Here is a 19728-nt window from a genome sequence, read left to right as displayed (position 1 = left end):
CCAATACCTAAAGTAGGTAAAGGAGCTAACCAGAGGGAGCAGCATGTGTAAAAGCTTAGAATCGAGAGAGGGCATCTCTGTAAGTAGGGTAGCCAAAATGGTCAAAGATGAGCCAAAAGAAGTAAACAGAGCCAGATTATATATAGGTAGTTTTGTAAATCTTTTTTTTTTTTTTTTTTTTTTTTTAAAAAAAGATGACCGGTAAGGGGATCTTAACCCTTGACTTGGTGTTGTCAGCACCACACTCAGCCAGTGAGCCAACCGGCCATCCCTATATAGGATCCGAACCTGTGGCCTTGGTGTTATCAGCACCGCACTCTACCGAGTGAGCCACGGGCCGGCCCAAGTTTTGTAAATCTTGCAAGAAGTTTGAACTACACCCTCAAAGCAATAGAATGTTGTTAAAAATGTAGGTGCAATCAGATTTGCATTTTATAAGAGTTACTCTGACAGAATTACAGAGAATAGATTGGAAGTAGGAAGCCTTGTTAGTTAGGTGAACGAAGATGAGAGCCTAAACTAAACCCATAACTTTAAAAATGGCAAGAAGTAGAAAATTTGAAGGAAAATTGAAGGGATAGAATCAGTTGATCTTCATCATTACAGGGAGATTGCATGTTATTTGAGACATCTCATTGGAAGAATAGAGAGTATATGGTGATAATCCCCTTATCTGTTTGGAATCTAAAATCCAAAAGCTTATTAAAAACAAAAGTTTTTTTATTAACCGATGGGCGGGGGCCACAAAACCTAACCTAAACTAACACAGAGCTATCATGATCTTCATTTATCCCTTTTAGTAGATGCTTTGCTCTAAAATCTTATTGTGTGTGATTACAGGATGATATCTCCTGCAAACTGGGATAGGCACCATGTTAACTTTCTATCATCACAAAATTCTAAAATGTGTGGATCATCTTTGTGTTTCAGATGGACTTATTTCACAGTCACATATGTAGCCTTACTGTTCTTCAGATCTTAAAGGTGAAGAAGGGGAAGGAATTTGGGGAGAGTGTGTGGAGTTTGGGGAGAGTTGTCATGTATAGGTAGTAGTTGAAGCCATAAGAGCCATAACACTATATTTACCTCTATGCTATTACTTATTGCATCATTTAAATTTTTTTCTATCTCCTCATTAGATTGGGAAATCTTTAAAGACAAGAATTTTATAATATACATCCAGCACATAGTGTAATGACTGCTACATACTACATAAGCAATAAATGTTTGTGGAATGAATTAATAGTTGAATGATTTTTTTCTTTTTATGTAACCATAAGTTTTATTGCTGGGAAAAAGATCCCAGATATCATCTAGTCTGAGCTCGTTCTTTAGGTCTGTGATCCATTTTAAGTTTATTTTTGTTTTTAGTGGGGGTGGGGGGTCCAACTTTATTCTTTTCCTTGTGGAAATCTAGTTATCTCAACCATTTGTTGAAAAGACTGTTCTTTTCCCATTGAATTGTCTTGGCGTCTTGTTAGGAATCTAATGCAGGGGTTTATTTCTGGACACTCAGTTCTATCCCATTGATCTATATGTCCATCCTTATGTCAGTGCCACACTCTCTTTACTGCTACAACTTTGTAGTGGGTTCTGAAATCAGGAAGTATAGCTCTTTCTTTAAAAATGAGAAAACTAAAGCCATGGAGCATAAAGTTAAGTAAGAAAATTAGTAGTCAGAACTAGAACTAAATTAACCTGTTTCACAGTACCTTTCTTTTTAAACGCCTTTTAGTATAAATTATTACAAATATACACAGTCATAGAGAATACCATAACACTACTCAGCGTGACTTTTTTCTTAACTAATAAAATTAAAGATATTTGAAGACTTCCTGTCTACTTCCCTGATCATACTCCTTTACCTTTCTGTGGTTATTCTAATCTGTTTTTCCATGCAGCTTTCTATATAAATTGTACATGTATTTGTATCCACAAATAATGTTTAGTATTATTTTGCATGTTTTGAAACTATATTATATGGATATATACACATGCAATTGTGTAACTTGCTTTTTTGCTCAGCATTATGATTTTGAGATTCCACATTTATACACATATCTCTACTTTATTTATTGCAACTGCTGTATAGTATTCCCCTATATTGTATACCACAATTAATCGATTTTCTTGGGTCAAGCATATATGTTGTTTCCGGTTTCCAGACTTACCAAAAAATGCTTCAAAGCACAATCTTATATCTCTTTAGGCATATGTGTTAGTGTTTTTCTAGAGTATATACCTAGAATTGGAATTTCTGATTGCATACACACCCTAATGTTTCTTGCCAAATTAATTTCTAAATTGATAGGACCAACATATACTCAAACTAGGAATATGTTAGAGTTCTGTCTCTGTATTCTGAATAGCATTTGATATTATCAGATCTTTTCCTTTTTGCCCTTCTGACAGATAAATAGGATGCTAATGTTATTTAGTTTTCATTGCCCTGATTAATAATGAGGATGAACATCTTTTCTTATATTTATTGACCCTATTGGTTTTGTCTTCTTGAATTGCTTACTCATGCCCCTTGACCATTTTTTCTAGAGTTTATCTTTTTCTTACTGATTTGTATGAGTTCTTCATATGTCCTTTGTCTTTTATGTGTGCTGTAGATATCTTCTCCATATTTGTTCTGTGTCTTTTCACTTTATCATGTCTTGAAAGTAGAATTGACAGAATTTAGCAGATCACTAGGTTGTGGCCGGAGAGAAAAATAAGGCAGACTCTAAGGTTTTTAAGCCTGAGCAGCTGAAAGGACAGATTAGTCATTTATGGAAATAGAAAAGATTGCCTGAAGAACCGGGTTGGAGAGCAGGGGAGTGGGTGGCAGATATATGGGGAGATTGGAAGTTCGGTTCTGGACATTTTTTGAAATACCTATTAGGCGTCCAAGTAGAAATGTTAAGTACTCAGTTGGAGATACAAGTTCAGCTTGTTCAGGGGAGAGGTTCAGGCTACAGCTATGAATTTGGGAGTCTTCTCCTGATAAATAGCATTTAAGATCATGATTGGATGAACTCACCAAGGGAATTAGTGCAGACTATAAAGAAGAGAAGTTGTCCAGAGATTGAGCCGTAGGCGTGCCAAATGTTCAGAAGCCAGGGAGTTAAGCAGGAACCAGCTCAAGAGTCTGAGAAGGAAGGGCTAGTGAAATAGGAGGAAAACAAGGAGAGAGAGAGGTCCTGGAAGCCAGCGAAGAAAAGTGTTTTTAGGAGGAAGAAGTAATCGACTGTGTCATGATGCTGATAGGTCAAGTAATATGAATACTGAAAATTAACTTTTGCACTTTGCAATGTGGTGGCCGTTCAGTGACTTTGACAAGAACAGTCAGTAGAATGAGAAGGGCAAAAGTCTGACTGGACTTGAGAGAAGGGAAAAGAGAAGAAAGGGAGGCAGTGAGCAAACGGAACAGTTACTCTCCTTCATTGAACAATTGCTTTTAAATTACAAAATAATTAACAGCACATACAACTAGATATTTAAAATGAATATATTTAAAATTTTTGAAAAGCCTGTTTGTGTTTCATAATTGCTAAGTACTGTGTATACTAATATGGATATATTTCAGGTACGTTAATTACAGATTTAGTATATTCCTGTGAAAGACAACTGACTTGATAAGAAAGTATTTATCAAGTCAAGGAAATTTCTCTCTATTCCTAATTTATGTTTTTATCAATTTGTTTTCTATTTTTTCCTGCATTTATTGGAATGGCCCTAAGATTTAATCTTTATTTTTGTTAGATTACATTGATAGATTTTTCTCATGTTGGACCATTCATTCTTAGGAAAAATCCTACTTGGTCACATAAGGTTTTATTATTATTACTGTTACTATTTTTGTTTTTTTGCTTTTTAAAAATAATTGATTTGTCATATTTTATTTTAGATTAAGATTGGTTTTTAAATATCATATATTGTCATTGTTCAGTTTTGGTGTCAAGGTTATGTTAGCCTAATTAAATAAGTTGAGTAGTTTTATCTTTTTTCCTGTTTTTTTAAATAGTTGGCATATAGGATTATCTATTCTGTGAAGATACAAGAAAGCTACCTTGAAAGCATCTGGGTTTGGTGTCTCTTTCAAGAAAGGGACATTTAATTACCAATTCAATATTTTATATAGTTATTGGCTTATATAATTTTTCTATTTCTTGAGTCAATTTTGGTAATTCTTTTTTCTTTCTGGAAATTTATTCATTTCATCTATGTTTTCAAATCTATCGAAATAAAGAAGTTTATTGTGATTTTTAAAAATCTCTGTTATATCTGTAATTATGCCACCTTTTTATTTCTAATATTCTTTGTCTTTTTTTTCTTGATTGGTTTTGCTAACATTTGTCTTTTGTAGTAGGTTTCTGAAAGAACCAACTTTTTATTTTATTGATTTTCTCTTTAGTTTATCAATTTTACTCAAACAAATTAACTTTATTTCCTTTCTTCTACTTCCTTTAGATTTACTTTTGTATTTTTCTCTTTTCTTAAATCGAAATGTGTTATATCTGGAAGACATATTGTATTATATCAGGAGACACAATGTCAGCTTGTCTCACTATTAATGATGCCAAGTTTGGTCATTTTAGTTGAAGTGATAACTGCTAGTTCTCTCCATTATTAAAGGGACATTACTCCCTTTGCAATTAGTTACTAATCCTCAGGATATTTTGGTACTGTATGAATATTGTGTTACCTAACATTCTTTCACCTAATGAGTTTAACAACCATTGATAATCTTTACCCTGATCACTTGTTTCAGTGGGGCTTGCTAAATGATTATTTTGTAATTCTATTATACTTTCTACATTTTATTAGCTGGTATTATTCTATAAAGAAGAAGTTCCTTTTTTAATTTTTAATTTTTGGCAGCTGGCCAGTATGGAGATCTGAACCCTTGACCTTGTTGTTATCAGCACCATGCTCTTCCAAGTGAGCTAACCAGCCAGCCCTCCTTTTTTTATTGTTGTTGTACCCTTTTTTTTATTTTTTATTTTGATTCGGTAGGGTTTTTGCTTGTTTCTCAATTACTTGTGGATTTTTTTTTAGTATATTATTATCAATTACAGTTATTATTCTTTTTGATGCTCAAATTATCCCAAATGTGGCTAGTAGGAATCTTTTCAAACTCGCCCTTGTGCCCTTTTGACATGTCTCCATAAATGGTTGAGCATCTTTACTTCCTGGCACAAGACTTCTCAGTCCTACCAGGTACTCTCCCTGCCCCGGACTTGGAGTTAGGCATTTATTAATGGTACTATCTTGACTAAAAGGCTGTCTGGTGTCTTTCTACTTCACCATTTTTCCGTCTTTAGAGTTCAACATTTTTGCCATAATAAAGTTGCACAGTCCATTCTCCTTCTATATTATAACAGCTTTCATTGTTAAAATGGCTTTGTGGTGGGTCACTTGGAAGGCGCTTCATTAAAGCCATCCTTACTTCAGCTCCATTAGGTACTATATGTCCTTGAAATATGTAGACTATTCATTAAAGTATTAAAATACTTGACTAAAATGGATAACTAGTTGTATACCCTAATGATAAGGCTAGCTGGAATTGAAATGAAAGCTTAAAACACTCGGGTTATGTTTTGGGGACAGAATGAAAACCAAAAACAACTTGGAGTACTTTATGAATATTATATGAAATCTCAGTTTCTATGGGGATAATTCCTTTTGAGGAATTATTTACAAAACTCTTGATTTCTACTTCCATTTCTTTAAGGCAATCAAAAATCCTATTGCTTTCTGGGTTACCTTAGTTCAGATAAGCTCAGTTTATTTGGATTTATGACACAGGAAAAAAGTTAATCAGGAATGTAAAGTACATTTAAACTAAGGACGAGTATTGGGCCCAGCTCTGTTACTTTTAGCTCTGTGTTGGCCTTGGCTCTCAGTAAGAATGAGTATTTTAAAGTGATGGCTCAGCTCCATGACATAGAATGTGCTAGAAACTGCAGGGCAGTAGAGAGAGATACTTTTCATAGCTATCTTGACTCTACTTCAAAAGTTCTAATGAGGATTACAGAAGTGACAAGCCCATATCTGGAAATGAAAGGCAGCTCCTATTGCAGTGTTAGAGTTTCAGGATAGATTTCTAGTGATCTTCTGATTTATAATTCGATGTTTCTTTTGGGTGATTATCGGGATTGTTGATATAGATATTTTGCCTCACCACTTTAAAGGTCAGCCATAGATTTTATAAAAATAATTACTCAGAAAATTATATGATTGAAGGTAGAGGCTGAATGATTGTGACTACCACAAAAACCATTATCACTAATTTGAATCTAATCCAAACCATAAAACATCCCAAAAAATCTAAAAGGAAAAACTTTGTGAAAATGATTATTTTCCATTTAATTAGTTTTCGTGGTTTTTCTAATTTGTTCTTTTGTTTTAATTGTAGATTATAAACTCTTTGTAATATAAACTGTATTTATGGCTTACATTCTCCACAATGTTGGTAAAGTGTCATGGACATACTTGTGCCATAAATATTTACCAGCTGTTGGAGAACCAAAGGCTTTTTTTGTGTGCCCTCTGGCACAAATCACCGTACAGTTGTCATCTTTGGCAGAAAGCTAAAGTTTAAAATCTTGGCTAGAATTCTTTTGTTTAAACAAGGCAAACCAGTTGAGTGTTGAATTATTAAACACTTTTTTATTTGACAACTACAGTTTTGCCTTATCCAAGTTTTACTGATTTACATATTTATTTGCTCACCAGAGGTCAACTGATCCTCTTAGCTTATTAGATACTCCCAATAAGATACAGTGAGTGCTTCTTTAGCTTTCATCTGTATCTCTACTTGTGTTCATTAATTATCCATTATTTTTCCTTTTTCTTCCCTTCATAAAGTGAATATATTATTTTTTCCTTAAAGGGACTGAAAAAGAAGCTCTATTTTATAAAGCATTAATTCACCCTTTGATTTGAAAAACAGTTCTGTCTGGGGTCACTTATCACTACAAGAGAAGAAAATTATGGTTAGTGAAGTATGACAAATTTCTTGTCATAACTCTGGCTGTGAATAAAATAATAGTGAACATTTATTGGTAAAGATACTGTCTTTCTCTCCCTTTGATTTTTCTCTCCTTTTTGGAGGTATTTTAGTACTTATAAAACTCAATAGAAGATTTTTTTCTATATCTTATTCCTGACTATCAAACTTGTAAAAGTTCATAGGATTTCCTTTTCTCCTTAATTGTGTATAAATCTTTCCCATAGTATTTATGAACATTCTCCAGAGCTGCTTAGTACTTCTGCATCTTAAGGACTTATATCTATTTAAAATAATAGTATAACCATCAAGTATCTACCTTATTTTCTTTGTTTACATCTTTTTTTTTTTTTTTTTTTTGTGACTGGTAAGGGGATCGTAACCCTTGGCTTGGTGTCGCTCGCACCGCGCTCAGCCAGTGAGCACACTGGCCATCCCTACATAGGATCCGAACCCGTGGCCCCAGCACCGCTGCACTCCCAGCGCCACTGCACTCCCAGCGCCACACTCTCCCGAGTGAGCCACAGGGCCTGCCCTGTTTACATCTTTTAAATGAAAAAGAGGAGATCATTCTATTGATGAGCTTAAGAAAGAACATTTAAGATCTGTGAAATGCATATTATTTCATGCGTATAGACCTAACATTGTAATACTTGCATAAAAAGGAAATGAGAATTATCTTTTACAAGCAAAGGTTTTTTTTCCCCTGGTTTGAAATATTTTGATCATACCAATAAAACTTTTTCCAGGATCTTCTGCCTATTAAACAAGGAAACGAAAAATCCTTTTCAGAAAACATGGATGCATTTGAAAAAGTGAGAGCAAAATTAGAAACACAGCCACAGGAAGAATATGAAATCATTAATGCAGAGGTAGGATATCTCGTCTTTTTTTTTTTTTTTAATCTGATATTACCAGTCAAGATGCAAATGAGTTATATCGCGATTTATAGACATAATCCCTTATCAAAATTATACTGCTTTTGTCATTTAAAATATGCTGCAAAACTTAAAAAGCAAAGAATAAGCAGAATGTGATTCTTAAAATAAATTTAATGACAAAAAGATGAATTTCTAAGCATAATATATTCTGGTTTGGGGGAACAACCATTTCAGTTTTATAAAGTTTTAAATGATTCCAAGGATAAGTTCAAATAAATGTAATTCATATCTCTTTATTAGTTGAAAACAATTTGATAGCTCCATCTACTGTTTTTTTTAATAAAAAGAAATTCACTTTAGTATAATACCATGAAAGCCAAGTATTTGTTTAGCCATTTTATGGTTACCACAGTCATAAATATTCAATTGAAACAGATTGAACATACATGTTGAAAATTTTTCAGGAAGATTGGAAAACAGAACTACAGATTATGATGAAAAACACATACATAGCAGAATGGAAATAGCTGGAGATTAAGAATCAGGAATTCCAGATTCAGATTATGCCATTAAGTAGTGGATAGTGAATATGTCTGAAACTGTCTGAAATTATATCAATCAATTCATTTAATATGTAAATGTTATACAAGAACACTGTTCATATACTGGTAATATTTATTCAATTTTTTTTTTTTTTGGCAACTGACCAGTACAATATTTATTCTCTTAACTTAATCTTAATCTGTCTGTATTTGTCACCCCACAGAAGATAAGATACTTTGTATAAAATTAAGTCAAGACTATACACAGTAGATGGTGACAGCATATTTGAAAGGATAGAATCTCAGAAAGTTATCGAGCAGGTTTTCAGGCTAGTCTGAGCCATAGTTTCCTCATCTGCATCATTTTGGATGATTTTACAGAAACTACTTGACCTCTGTTAATTGAATCTTACTGTATAAATAAGATGTTCTCAGAATATGTTGAAGTGGTTTTTACAGTCATGAGAGCTGACATAGATTTTGTTATACCTTTTCTTTATTACTTCTTGCATTTATGTATTAGAAACCCCTCCAGTGATTGTGAAAATATGAAATCCATATTTTACGAACTATATTAAAAAGAGTGGTCCATTTTATATGTCATGTGTTCATTCATCTACTTCAGCAGGTCTACTTTTTATGAGACACCTCATTTCTTCATCTTGACTAATCAGACCATTAGAAGATTAATTAAATTATTATTAAGTAATAATAATTTAATTGGTTTCTTTTCATTGTCAGGTTAAACATGGTGGATTTGTTTATTATCAAGAAGGTTGCTGCTTGGTTCGTTCCAAAGATGAAGAAGGTAAGCCATAATTTTTCCTTTTAAAGTGCTCTGATTTTTCAGATTTCATATTTTTATAGGAAATTTGATATTAATTTCTTAAAGGTATAGAAAAGATTTTTTAAAAGGTTATTCCTTAACCTTCCTTTTTTAAAGGATGACATTTTAATATCTGGGTTTGCTTAAGATATAGTTATCCACTATACTTAAAAGCTTTGGCAGGGAGAATGGAGATGGAATCTGGCACTTTTTGAGCGTCTCCTATGTCTCTCAGGTACTATGCTAGGCACTTTACATGTATTATTCAATGTCATTTATATTCTCTTACTTTCTAGGTTTTATATGGCCTTTAAATACTAGATTAGACTATAACAATTTTGATTGGTATCTTATAGGTTTACTCATAGACTAACATTGAGTAGCATAGGATAATATTAAATAACTGATACCAGTCTGTGTGCAAATGAAGCTGCCATCATTGTTGAAGGAAGCCAAAATATGGCCTCTCATAGAAATGGAATGCTAATTTAAAACATTGAAATACTGTTAAAAAAAATTTTAAGTACATCTTGTGGAGTTATCTCTTTCATATTTTTCTTTATGCAGCAGACAGTGATAATTATGAAGTTTTATTCAATTTGGAGGAACTTAAATTAGAGCAGCCCTTCATTGATTGTATTAGAGTTGCTCCAGATGAAAAATATGTGGCTGCCAAGATAAGAACCGAGGATTCTGAAGCATCTACCCTTATAGTTGTGAAGCTCAGCGATCAGCCTGTAATGGAAGCTTCTTTCCCAAATGTGTCCAGTTTTGGTAAGCTGCCAACGAAAATAGTCTTCTCTGTTGAAAAGGCAACAGTGAAAGAATTGCCCATACTTTTGAAATATTTATTTTTTTGCCCATGTAGTGAAGGAGAAGGTGAGTGCCTCATCCATTTATCTCTGTGGACTCAGCATCTTGCTGTGTGCCTCTTATTCAGGAGACCTATATGGGTGATTTTAAAGTAATGCTCATGTTTCTAGAGTTACAATCAGAGTCCAAGTGTACAGTGTATTTTGACATATCAGTAATTATTTTCCAATTTATTTAGAGTAAATGTTTGCACATAAGTTGCATCTTAGTATTTTACTCAATTTTAAGCTTAGATTTTTTTTTTTTTTTTTTTTTGATTTTGTGTTATCCTCTACAGCTATAACAGCAAATTGCCCAAAGTCACTATCAAGGAACTTTGGAATGTGTTGAACTAATTTATTCATCAGTGGAAGCTATGACATTTTTAATAATAGAACCAACTCTAAATTTTATTATTTATCTTTGAGTGGTTCATGTGTTTATACATTGTCCTCCCTTTTCATTTTCTGCTGTCATTTTTCCCATTTTCTAACTATATGCTTTTGCAGTGAATTGAAATTATACCCTATCTAATGGATTCTATGGCATACACTTTGTCCATTTTAACCTCTAAAATCAGGTTGCATATTACACAATGATGACTTACAATCACTGTCAGCCAGGTGGCAGTCATGATGTAATTGTGTGCAAACTTCCATTGACAGCTTCTGGTGAGATCAAGAACCAGCATTAATGGGCTGGCTTGTTAGTGTGGTGTTACAATACCAAGGTCAAGGGTTCAGATCCCCAAACTGGCCAACACCAAAAAAAAAAAAAAAAAAAAAGAACCAGCATTAAAATGTATTTGGTAGTTTGAGATATCCTGTGGCTTAAAAGCAGACAGAAATGATTTAGGCATGAGAGAAAGTGATCCAATATTTCTTCAGACTTAAACTTACAAGTTGTAGATTTAATCATAATTCATCTTCTAAAAGAAAATGTGACTTTATCAATGTCTTTCCTAAATATTGAACATTTACCTCTTATTTAGCAACTTAAGTACCCTGAGTCTCATGACTACTTGAAAACTTGTGACTGATACAGTAGTGTCCTTATTCTCTGGAATGCTCTCTGGCTTATGTATAATATAACACAAGTTAGATACAGTAGACCTATGTTACATTTAGATTTCCAGCGATAAACTTCCATGTCTCTTCTCTTTGACACTCAAAATTAGAATGTGCTGTGCTTTTTTTCTTTTTTTTTTTTTAAGTGTGTTTAGGTGACTATATAATTCTTTAATTATTTTCTTTTAGAATGGGTAAAGGATGAAGAAGAGGAAGATGTTTTATTCTACACCTTCCAGAGGAACCTTCGTTGTCATGACGTATATCGAGCCACTTTTGGCGATAACAAACGTAATGAACGTTTTTATACAGAAAAAGACCCAAGGTACTAGAAAGATGCAATTAAATCTTTTTCTCCAGAATATTTCACCAGTTATTTAAAGTGCTTGTCGTGGTTGACTTAAAATGTTGATTTTGGTTGGAACCAGGTATAATAAGGCTAGGGTGATCACTCTTTTATTAGTTGTTTGTGTTCAAAATTGGAGTCTGGTTATAGTAAAACTACAGAATAAACACAAATACATCATTGCGCTGCAAATGCTGAGTTAGTAACCTTCTCTCTGGACTGTGACACATGTGAGAAGTTGTTAATTAAATATTTAGTAAGGTTACCATACAGCGATTATAAATCTCTTGTAAATAGAATACCATGGTGTCGGTTGCACAGAACTCATTAGTCATTTCATATAGATTGTCTGAATTTCAAATTGCTTTGCTTTGGGCCGCGATGTCCGTTGGTCTTTAAAATTTACTTTTCCTAGTACTTTGGCAATTCTCCCTTAAAGCTTAATACTCTAATTCATTGTACTATCCAGGACTTATGCCTCATATTACCCAGGTGTGGGCAGAAATGATGGTAAATTTATCTGGCAAAATCCCTTGACTCTTCCCCAGATATACTTTTCCAAATGACTTATGAAAAGTAAATTTTGCTTAATACCAGAATCTTACCACTTCATACATCATTGAATATTGTGATTTAGACAATGTCTGAATAAATTTTGGAAAAAAATGAATTTAACCCAAATCTATGACAGCAAAGTTAATACCCAAAACAAGAAAACTAACCCTTTATTTCATAAAATTCTCAGAGCTAAAGAAGACATTAAAGAGAATATTGTACAGTCCACAGTTTATATTAAGAAACAGGGGTCTGAAGAAAGTATGTTATTACATTATTCCAGCCCGTAGAACTAATCCACACATAAAGTTCATCAAACTGACTATAACTTCAGTTTAATTGCCCCTATTAGCCAAGTCTTGGGTACCTGATTATGAAAAAGGTATTGTGTGTTGTTATAAATATGGCCAGAAAGATCCCCTACCAGCCAGGCTCTTCATCTGCCTTGTTTCCAGTACTTCAGTAGATTTGGTTATTCAAAGCTGGTTTTCTATTTTGATAGTAGAATGCCTCGTGTTCAGGGAAAATGCCTGCTATTCTATTCTTAAAGACTGGTACATTTTGAATATTAATTCTTCCATTTCTAAATATTTCCAGAGCCATTTAATTCACACATTCTAAGAGCAATATTGGGTAGATTCTAAAAGGAAAGACCTAGACAGAATTAAAAGACCTGATTAAATCACTATAAAACAACCCTTCTCCTTTCCCACCCCTCCAGAAATTTTTTTTCTGGTACAAATACTATTTACTATACAATTTACAATGTAGTAATATCACAAGGTACCAGGAACAGGGCTAAATTAGGAAATCCTGGGAAGTGGCCTGGTCACTTAAAGCTTTGGGGATCTCAGTCTCCAGAGATCCCTGTAAGGCAAGCTCAGAGTAACCTTGAATGTATTAAGCTGCACCAAACACTTGACATCTTAGAAAGTTCAAGTAAAAGGAATTTTAGAGGTACATCTTTAACTTTTTTTAGAAATTAGTCTGTTGAAGACAAGACTGTTAAAGATTTACCTAAAACTATACAGCTGGAAAATAGCAAAACAGACACCATCTCATCCTTCATCTACTGTTCTTCCTTTGTGGTAGAACCTAAACCTCATATAAGAAATGGAATAGCCTGGAATGACCCCGTCTTCTCTGGCAAGTGGTTCTAGTCTTACTTCTTCCACATTGATTGTCTCATTGATCTTGGACAAGCCATTTCTTGTTCAGTGTCTGTGTATCATAATACTTTACCTAGGATGCTTTAAGACTGGATAATGACATTCATATATAGATTCCAAATGTATTCCGCAGTTTATTTCTTGGTTCCAGGTCTCTTTCATACTTTTGGGTATACCTCTTTTTAAATATATTTATGCAAATTAAAACTCCAGGTAAATCATTTCAAACTCATTACTTATATATCCAAATAATACTGCAGAATGAGAAACTGAAGTTTGCTACTACCCATTCAAGCATAATGTCTGCAACCAGTGCAATTAATCATAAGAAAAAAACCTTTTAATTATTAAAAACTGAAATTGCTTTTGTGAATTACAACATTGTCCATTCATGTAAATTTATAAAGACAATCCAGAACTGCTAGATTGTGAACAGACTGAGCCTCTTTTACCTTTGCATCTTTATTGATAAGCAGGTGCCAGGCCTGTATTATTACTATTTAGTCAGTGCCTATGAATTAACTAAATGGTGTCCTTTGGTCAATTTCTCTTTCATGCTAAAGCCTCCTAGTCCGGTGATGAATGTTGAGTACCTTTCAATTATTGAATTCTTGGCAATATATAGAAGAATTGTGAATATGTGTTGCTAGTAAATTATAAATTAAAACTAAAAAATGTATTATTGTGGTAGGTGAAAAAAAATTGAATGTATGGTATGGTGTCAGCTGTGTATAAGGAAAAAAAGATGATTTTTTTAAAAGATTCAAAGGAAATATACCCAAAGTACTAAAAGTGGGGTTTTTTTCTACTTTTCTTTCTTTTCTTATTTTTCATTATAAGCATTATTATTTTCATACTTGTAGGGAAAATACATTTTAAGCTTAAAAATAAGTATCAATAGAAATAAATGGAGTGAGGGATTAGCCTCTAGTTCTTTACATTTCTTGTCTTCCCTTTCTAAGAAATCTTTTACTATAAAGCTACTCGTTCTCTCATTTGCCCAAAACCACATATCTATCAATAATCGAATAAATAATTTATCTTTTGATTTGTCACCACCAAACAAACAAAAAAATAGATAAAAATAGCAAAGAAAGTGTTGAAAATAAAGAGCAAAAGGGGACTTGACTTCCAATCATAAATTAAAACATATAAAGCTATAACAGTTAAAATAATACAGATTGACAAATATTAGGAGACTAGAATAGGTAATTCTAAAACAGATCCAGTATGTATGAAAACTTATATGATAAAAGAGGCATCACAAACTAATGAAAAATGAACAGGTATCATTTTGTAATGCTGTGGGGAAATACTTACTGTTTGAAAAAAGAATTTTTTCCATCACTTCGTATGTCAACATGCATTTCTAAGGGATTTAAAGAATCTATTGAGAAAAATAAAACCATAAAAAAGATGAAAATGTAAGTATTTAACTCAACTTGGTTGAAATATTTCCAAAGTATAAAATCAGAGAAAAAATTAAAAAGGATAGTGCCAATATTCTTAATTACCGAAAATATTAACTCTGTAGTCAAAAACTATTGTAAACAAATAAATTAAAATCTAGATAACAGAATGGAGGAATGTATCTTTAACAAAAAGGCAAGTTAATGTCCTTAATTTATAAAGAGCTATTTATATACCAATAATTTAAACTACATCCCAAGTTTAAAATGGACAGATGTTTTACACAAAAAAATACAGTTGGCAAATAAACATAGTAATGTAATCCAATACAGAAGAAACTTTACCAAAATAAAAGCAGTGCTTGTCTCTGGGTAGTGGGATTCAGGGTTATGATCCTTTACATTTTTCTGTATTTTCAGTGTAAATTACTTTTATAATAAGGGAAAATGTAAACATAACATTTAAAGCCATCAAGTATGTCAGTTTCAATTAGTAGAATGCTCTTAGGGTAGATATTATTTGGTTATATTTATCGAGTCATAAAAATACTCTTAGTCATTAAATTAGTATTTCCATTCCTAAGAATTTGTCATAAGGAAATAATTGTAAAAGTCCAGGAAGGAGAAACTTTTCATGAATGCGTTCCTGTTATAGTCTTTATTATAATAAAATATTAAAATCTAACTTCTTGAGAATTATGATAATTGAACCTGATAGAATCAGGTAGCCGTTAAAAATAATGGTCATAAAGACTTACTAATGCAAGGAGAAATGTTGATATTATATTATATGAAGTAAGAAGTACAGAATTCAAAATTGCATCTATATTATGATTATATCTATTTAAAGACATGCATGAATAAACCTTAGAATGAAAAATAGAAGTAAAAGAGTTATCTTAATTTTTTAAAGGTGTTACATTAATGAGATTGTGAGGGTTTTTCTTCCTAGTGTTCTATTTTGTGCTAGAAATTGGGAGAGCTGGCCAGTTAGCTCAGCTGTATAGAACGCAGTGTTATAACACCAAGGGCAAGGGTTTAGATCCCCATTCTGTCCAGGCACCAAAAATAGATAAATAAATAAAAACAATAAGGAATATTATGGACAACATTGATTTTAAAAGTTAGATAAAATGGAGAAATTCATAGAAAGATATATGTTACTAAAATTGGCTGAAAAAGAAATATAAAATCTGACATAAACATTTTAAAAATCTAATCAGTAGTTTAAGTGCTTTGCATAAAAACTGGAGAAGGGGGGAAAAAATCCAAGATGCATACAGAAGAAAAACAAAATAAGAATAAACTCTGTGTGCCTTTTCTTCCCTAGTATTTCTTATCTCCTCTTGGAAAGTTTATTTCTTTTTCTCAGCAAAAAGCTCTGTAATCTATTAATGGGATTAAGTGAGAGATCATGTCTGTAGTTTACCTTGGAATGCCTCCTAATAAAGATGGATTAATGGATACATAGATATGTGAGAAAGGAACTACAGCAAAATGTTAGCAAAGATGGAATCCAGGTGGTGGATATGAGTATTTACAGTTCTTTGAACTTTTCTGTATGTTTGAAAAACATTCATAATAAAATGTTAGGAAAAAATATTTTGAATGCCTCTGAGAGGAAAATAAGACAAATAATAGCCAGTTTTTAAATTTACAAGCAATATTCATCAAGTAATTATTTTTACTTTCTCTGCATTATATGTTAACATGGACACTGTTCACCTGAGATATTGTCATTAATAAAGTAGCAGGCATTTGAAATTTACTGGGATCTCATGCTTCTCTCTCTCTCTCTCTCTCTCTCTCTCTATCTGTCTCTATCTCTAGCTATTTTGTTTTCCTTTATCTTACAAAAGACAGTCGTTTCCTCACCATAAATATTATGAACAAGACTACTTCTGAAGTGTGGTTGATAGATGGCCTGAGCCCTTGGGACCCACCAGTACTTATCCAGAAACGAATACATGGGGTTCTGTACTACGTTGAACACAGAGATGATGAATTGTACATTCTCACTAATGTTGGAGAGCCTACAGAATTCAAGGTAACCATGGATTCTCCCCATCCGCATTTGGGCTGTTAAGAAGTGTCACACTTCCATCAATGATGCTATCTTCCTGTGCATAACCAATCTCTTCCCTTAGAGCTAATTCCTCTATGTAGGTAATTGTGCCTAAAAGGCTAGTAAATGAAACATATTCTATTATATACTAATAATATATGGTATTATATATAATATGTTATGATATATTATATATAATATTATTTATTATAATTACAACATAATATATAATATTATATATTATCCAAGCCAAACTGAGTAGCTTAAAAGAGCAAATTTACAAACTTATGATTTTGTGAGTTGGAAATTGGGTTGATCTCAGCTAGACAGTTCTGCTTATGTCAGCTAGGCTCACTGACACATCCATAGCCAGCTGGCTGTCAATTCCCTCACTCAAGTGTCCATTGGTTGGCTGTCAGCTAAGCACTGGTCCATACTGTCTGACCATCCAGCAGGCTAGCCTGGGCACTTTCACATTGTGATAGTCACACTTCACCCTGATGCAGAGTTAGTTCCTTCAGCTCTTCATAAAATAATGAATCCTACTATGGTCTAGTTTTCAGTGCTGTAGCCTTCATATTTTGTTACCTAGATCTCTTCTTACTTTGTTCCACACAGCTAATGAGAACAGCAGCTGATACCCCTGCTATTATGAATTGGGATTTATTTTTCACAATGAAGAGAAATACCAAAGTTGTAGACTTGGACATGTTTAAGGATCACTGTGTTCTGTTCCTGAAGCATAGCAATCTACTTTATGTTAACGTGATTGGTCTGGCAGATGATTCAGTTCGGTCTCTAAAGGTATGTTTAATTTCAGAAGACAATATTGCTAATCAAAACACATAAATAGTTTAGCCTAACAGAATATCAAATTTTGAATAATAGTGTACTTTTCCTTAAAAGGAATTTAACTTAAATGGAATTTAGCATACTGGCTCTTTATTAGGTTTAGGAGGTTTATTTTAGAATTAAATGGACAACCTTGCTTTTAGTGCAGTTTTACTTAAAATACCATATTACAGCATGGACTTCAGAAGTAGAGTCTAAGTGCCATTATATTTCTTTCTGTATGTCTCTACATATCAAATATCTCTACAACTTTAGGTAGAGCAATAACTCAGGCCAACTTGGCAGCTAGTGCCTAACCACTGTCTGCTATTCCCCCATGCCAGATATGCCCTCTGTGTTTCTACCGCTGCATGCTTATGTCTGCATCATCTTCTCTTTTTTGCCAGTTTTCTTACCCATGGGGGATATGGAAGGGGTGAACTTTGGTTTCTTTTAATATGGGGGTGGCAGTGGTCTCCACAGCAGAACAGAGGGGTGATGGTGGCATGTCTGCCTGGCAGGCTAACTAATTGATACTGCTTATGGCTATCAGGAAAGATAATCTGCCTTTACAAGTGAACTTGGTAAAATTGGTGAATGGCAACTTTACTGCCCAGTTTTTAAAGCAGCACTAACATGTGAGATAAAGTAGCAGGCACTGAAGGGAAAAGGAAGGCCTCCATTTTGCTTGATATGGAAAGAGTTATTGAGCCAGTCGACCAGCAAGCAACATAGACCACTTATACCTTCCTAACTCCAATGTTGTCAGAATTACTGTTAAAATGCAATTACGATTAATTCAGTGGCTATTTTTTGAACTTCTGTGTGCAAAATATTATGTTGGGCATTATGGAGTGGGAATATAGTAGGACAAAATATCTCACCTTAAGAAGGATGCAGCTTATCATGAGATTAGACTAGTACACAAAGGTTAAGTATAAAGTGGGTTTCAATAAGTGGTATCAAAAATGTAAAGTGTTCTGTGGGGCTCAAAGGAAGGTAAGAGGGCTCAGGAAAGCTTTTGTAGAGTAAGTTGAATTTAACATAAAAGAGGATAGACAAGATTTTGACAGGTGGAGAAAGGTATGGTATTCTAAAATAAGAAAGCTACTAAACAAAGATCTAAGCTGGAGAAGTTCAGAAAATGTTCAGGAAACCTCTAATAATTCCATTTTATTGAAGCAGAATACATTTCTAGGGGATAAAGCTATGATGATTTTTTGACCATCTGTGTGAGGAATTTATGCATAAATTATGAAGAGGGAAACATCTGAAGTTTTTGAGCACTAGAATGTTTTGAGGAGTGGAATTATATATACTTCATGTGGTTATCTGGCAGCCATAGTAGTGTAGACTGAAACAAAAAAGAGATGCGTCAGGGAGATTGGTTTTGAAATTGGTATACTAGTATGAATAAGAGATAAGGGCCTAAAACTAACTGAATTTTTCAAGCTACTCCCTAAAATCAAATTATCAAATGTAATATCCAGTGTCTTAGAAGACTATATAGGTGTCCTAAAACAAAAATAGTGATTGACATCAGGGATTCTCTTTACCGCCATCATCTGCTGGATTCAAAGTGTTTCTTTTCACTCACTAAATGATGCCAAATTAATTTATTTGGGAAACTGGCAGAGCATCTATTCTTATTGCAGTCTATAGGAATAGAGATGAGAGGGCAAGGCATTTATTACAACAAAATTCTGTCAAGAAAATTAGGAATGTCATGTGGAGTTTGCTATAATAAGATTTGACTTCTAAGACAATATGACCTTTTCTGTTTTTTGTAAGTTTTCCTATTTTAAAGATATGCTTCAGTTTCCAAGGCTTTAACTTTCATTAGAACAAACCTCATGTCTTTAATTTATTCTATATCCTCTAGTTCTCCATTGCCTGATCCTTCTCAAACTGTAGTACCTGTTATGTCTTGTATAATGTTCTGGGTCATCATCAAATAGAATAAAATACTATGTTAATATACAGGTGCTACTTACAAAGTTTATAGATCAGACCCTCTTCATAAACCTAGATAACACTAATTCATATCCATAGACAGTGCCATACTCAAAGGACAAAATCTCTAAGCAAACTGCAAGTATTTCTCTATATAATATCTGCCTACTGGGCACACAACTAAAAGATCTTTTTAAACTCAATCTCAACAATAGAAATATAAAATCCTACA

General features: G+C 33.2%; 1 protein-coding gene across 2 annotated transcripts in view; it reads left to right on the top strand.

The window, feature by feature from the left end:
* PREPL (prolyl endopeptidase like) overlaps positions 1-19728 on the top strand; it is a 39798-nt gene that overhangs the window by 6674 nt on the left and 13396 nt on the right. For both annotated transcript variants that reach the window (XM_063077957.1, XM_063077959.1), the window contains 6 exons: positions 7750-7872; positions 9165-9231; positions 9817-10023; positions 11358-11493; positions 16478-16694; positions 17331-17516. In XM_063077957.1, the coding sequence (XP_062934027.1) occupies positions 7750-7872; positions 9165-9231; positions 9817-10023; positions 11358-11493; positions 16478-16694; positions 17331-17516 (936 nt within the window). The remainder of the gene's footprint in view (positions 1-7749; positions 7873-9164; positions 9232-9816; positions 10024-11357; positions 11494-16477; positions 16695-17330; positions 17517-19728) is intronic.

This window comes from Cynocephalus volans, chromosome 14 (assembly GCF_027409185.1).
Source record: "Cynocephalus volans isolate mCynVol1 chromosome 14, mCynVol1.pri, whole genome shotgun sequence".
NCBI lineage: Eukaryota > Metazoa > Chordata > Mammalia > Dermoptera > Cynocephalidae > Cynocephalus > Cynocephalus volans.
The sequence above is the reverse complement of the archived record's forward strand: the minus strand, read 5'-3'. Positions and strand labels throughout refer to the sequence as shown.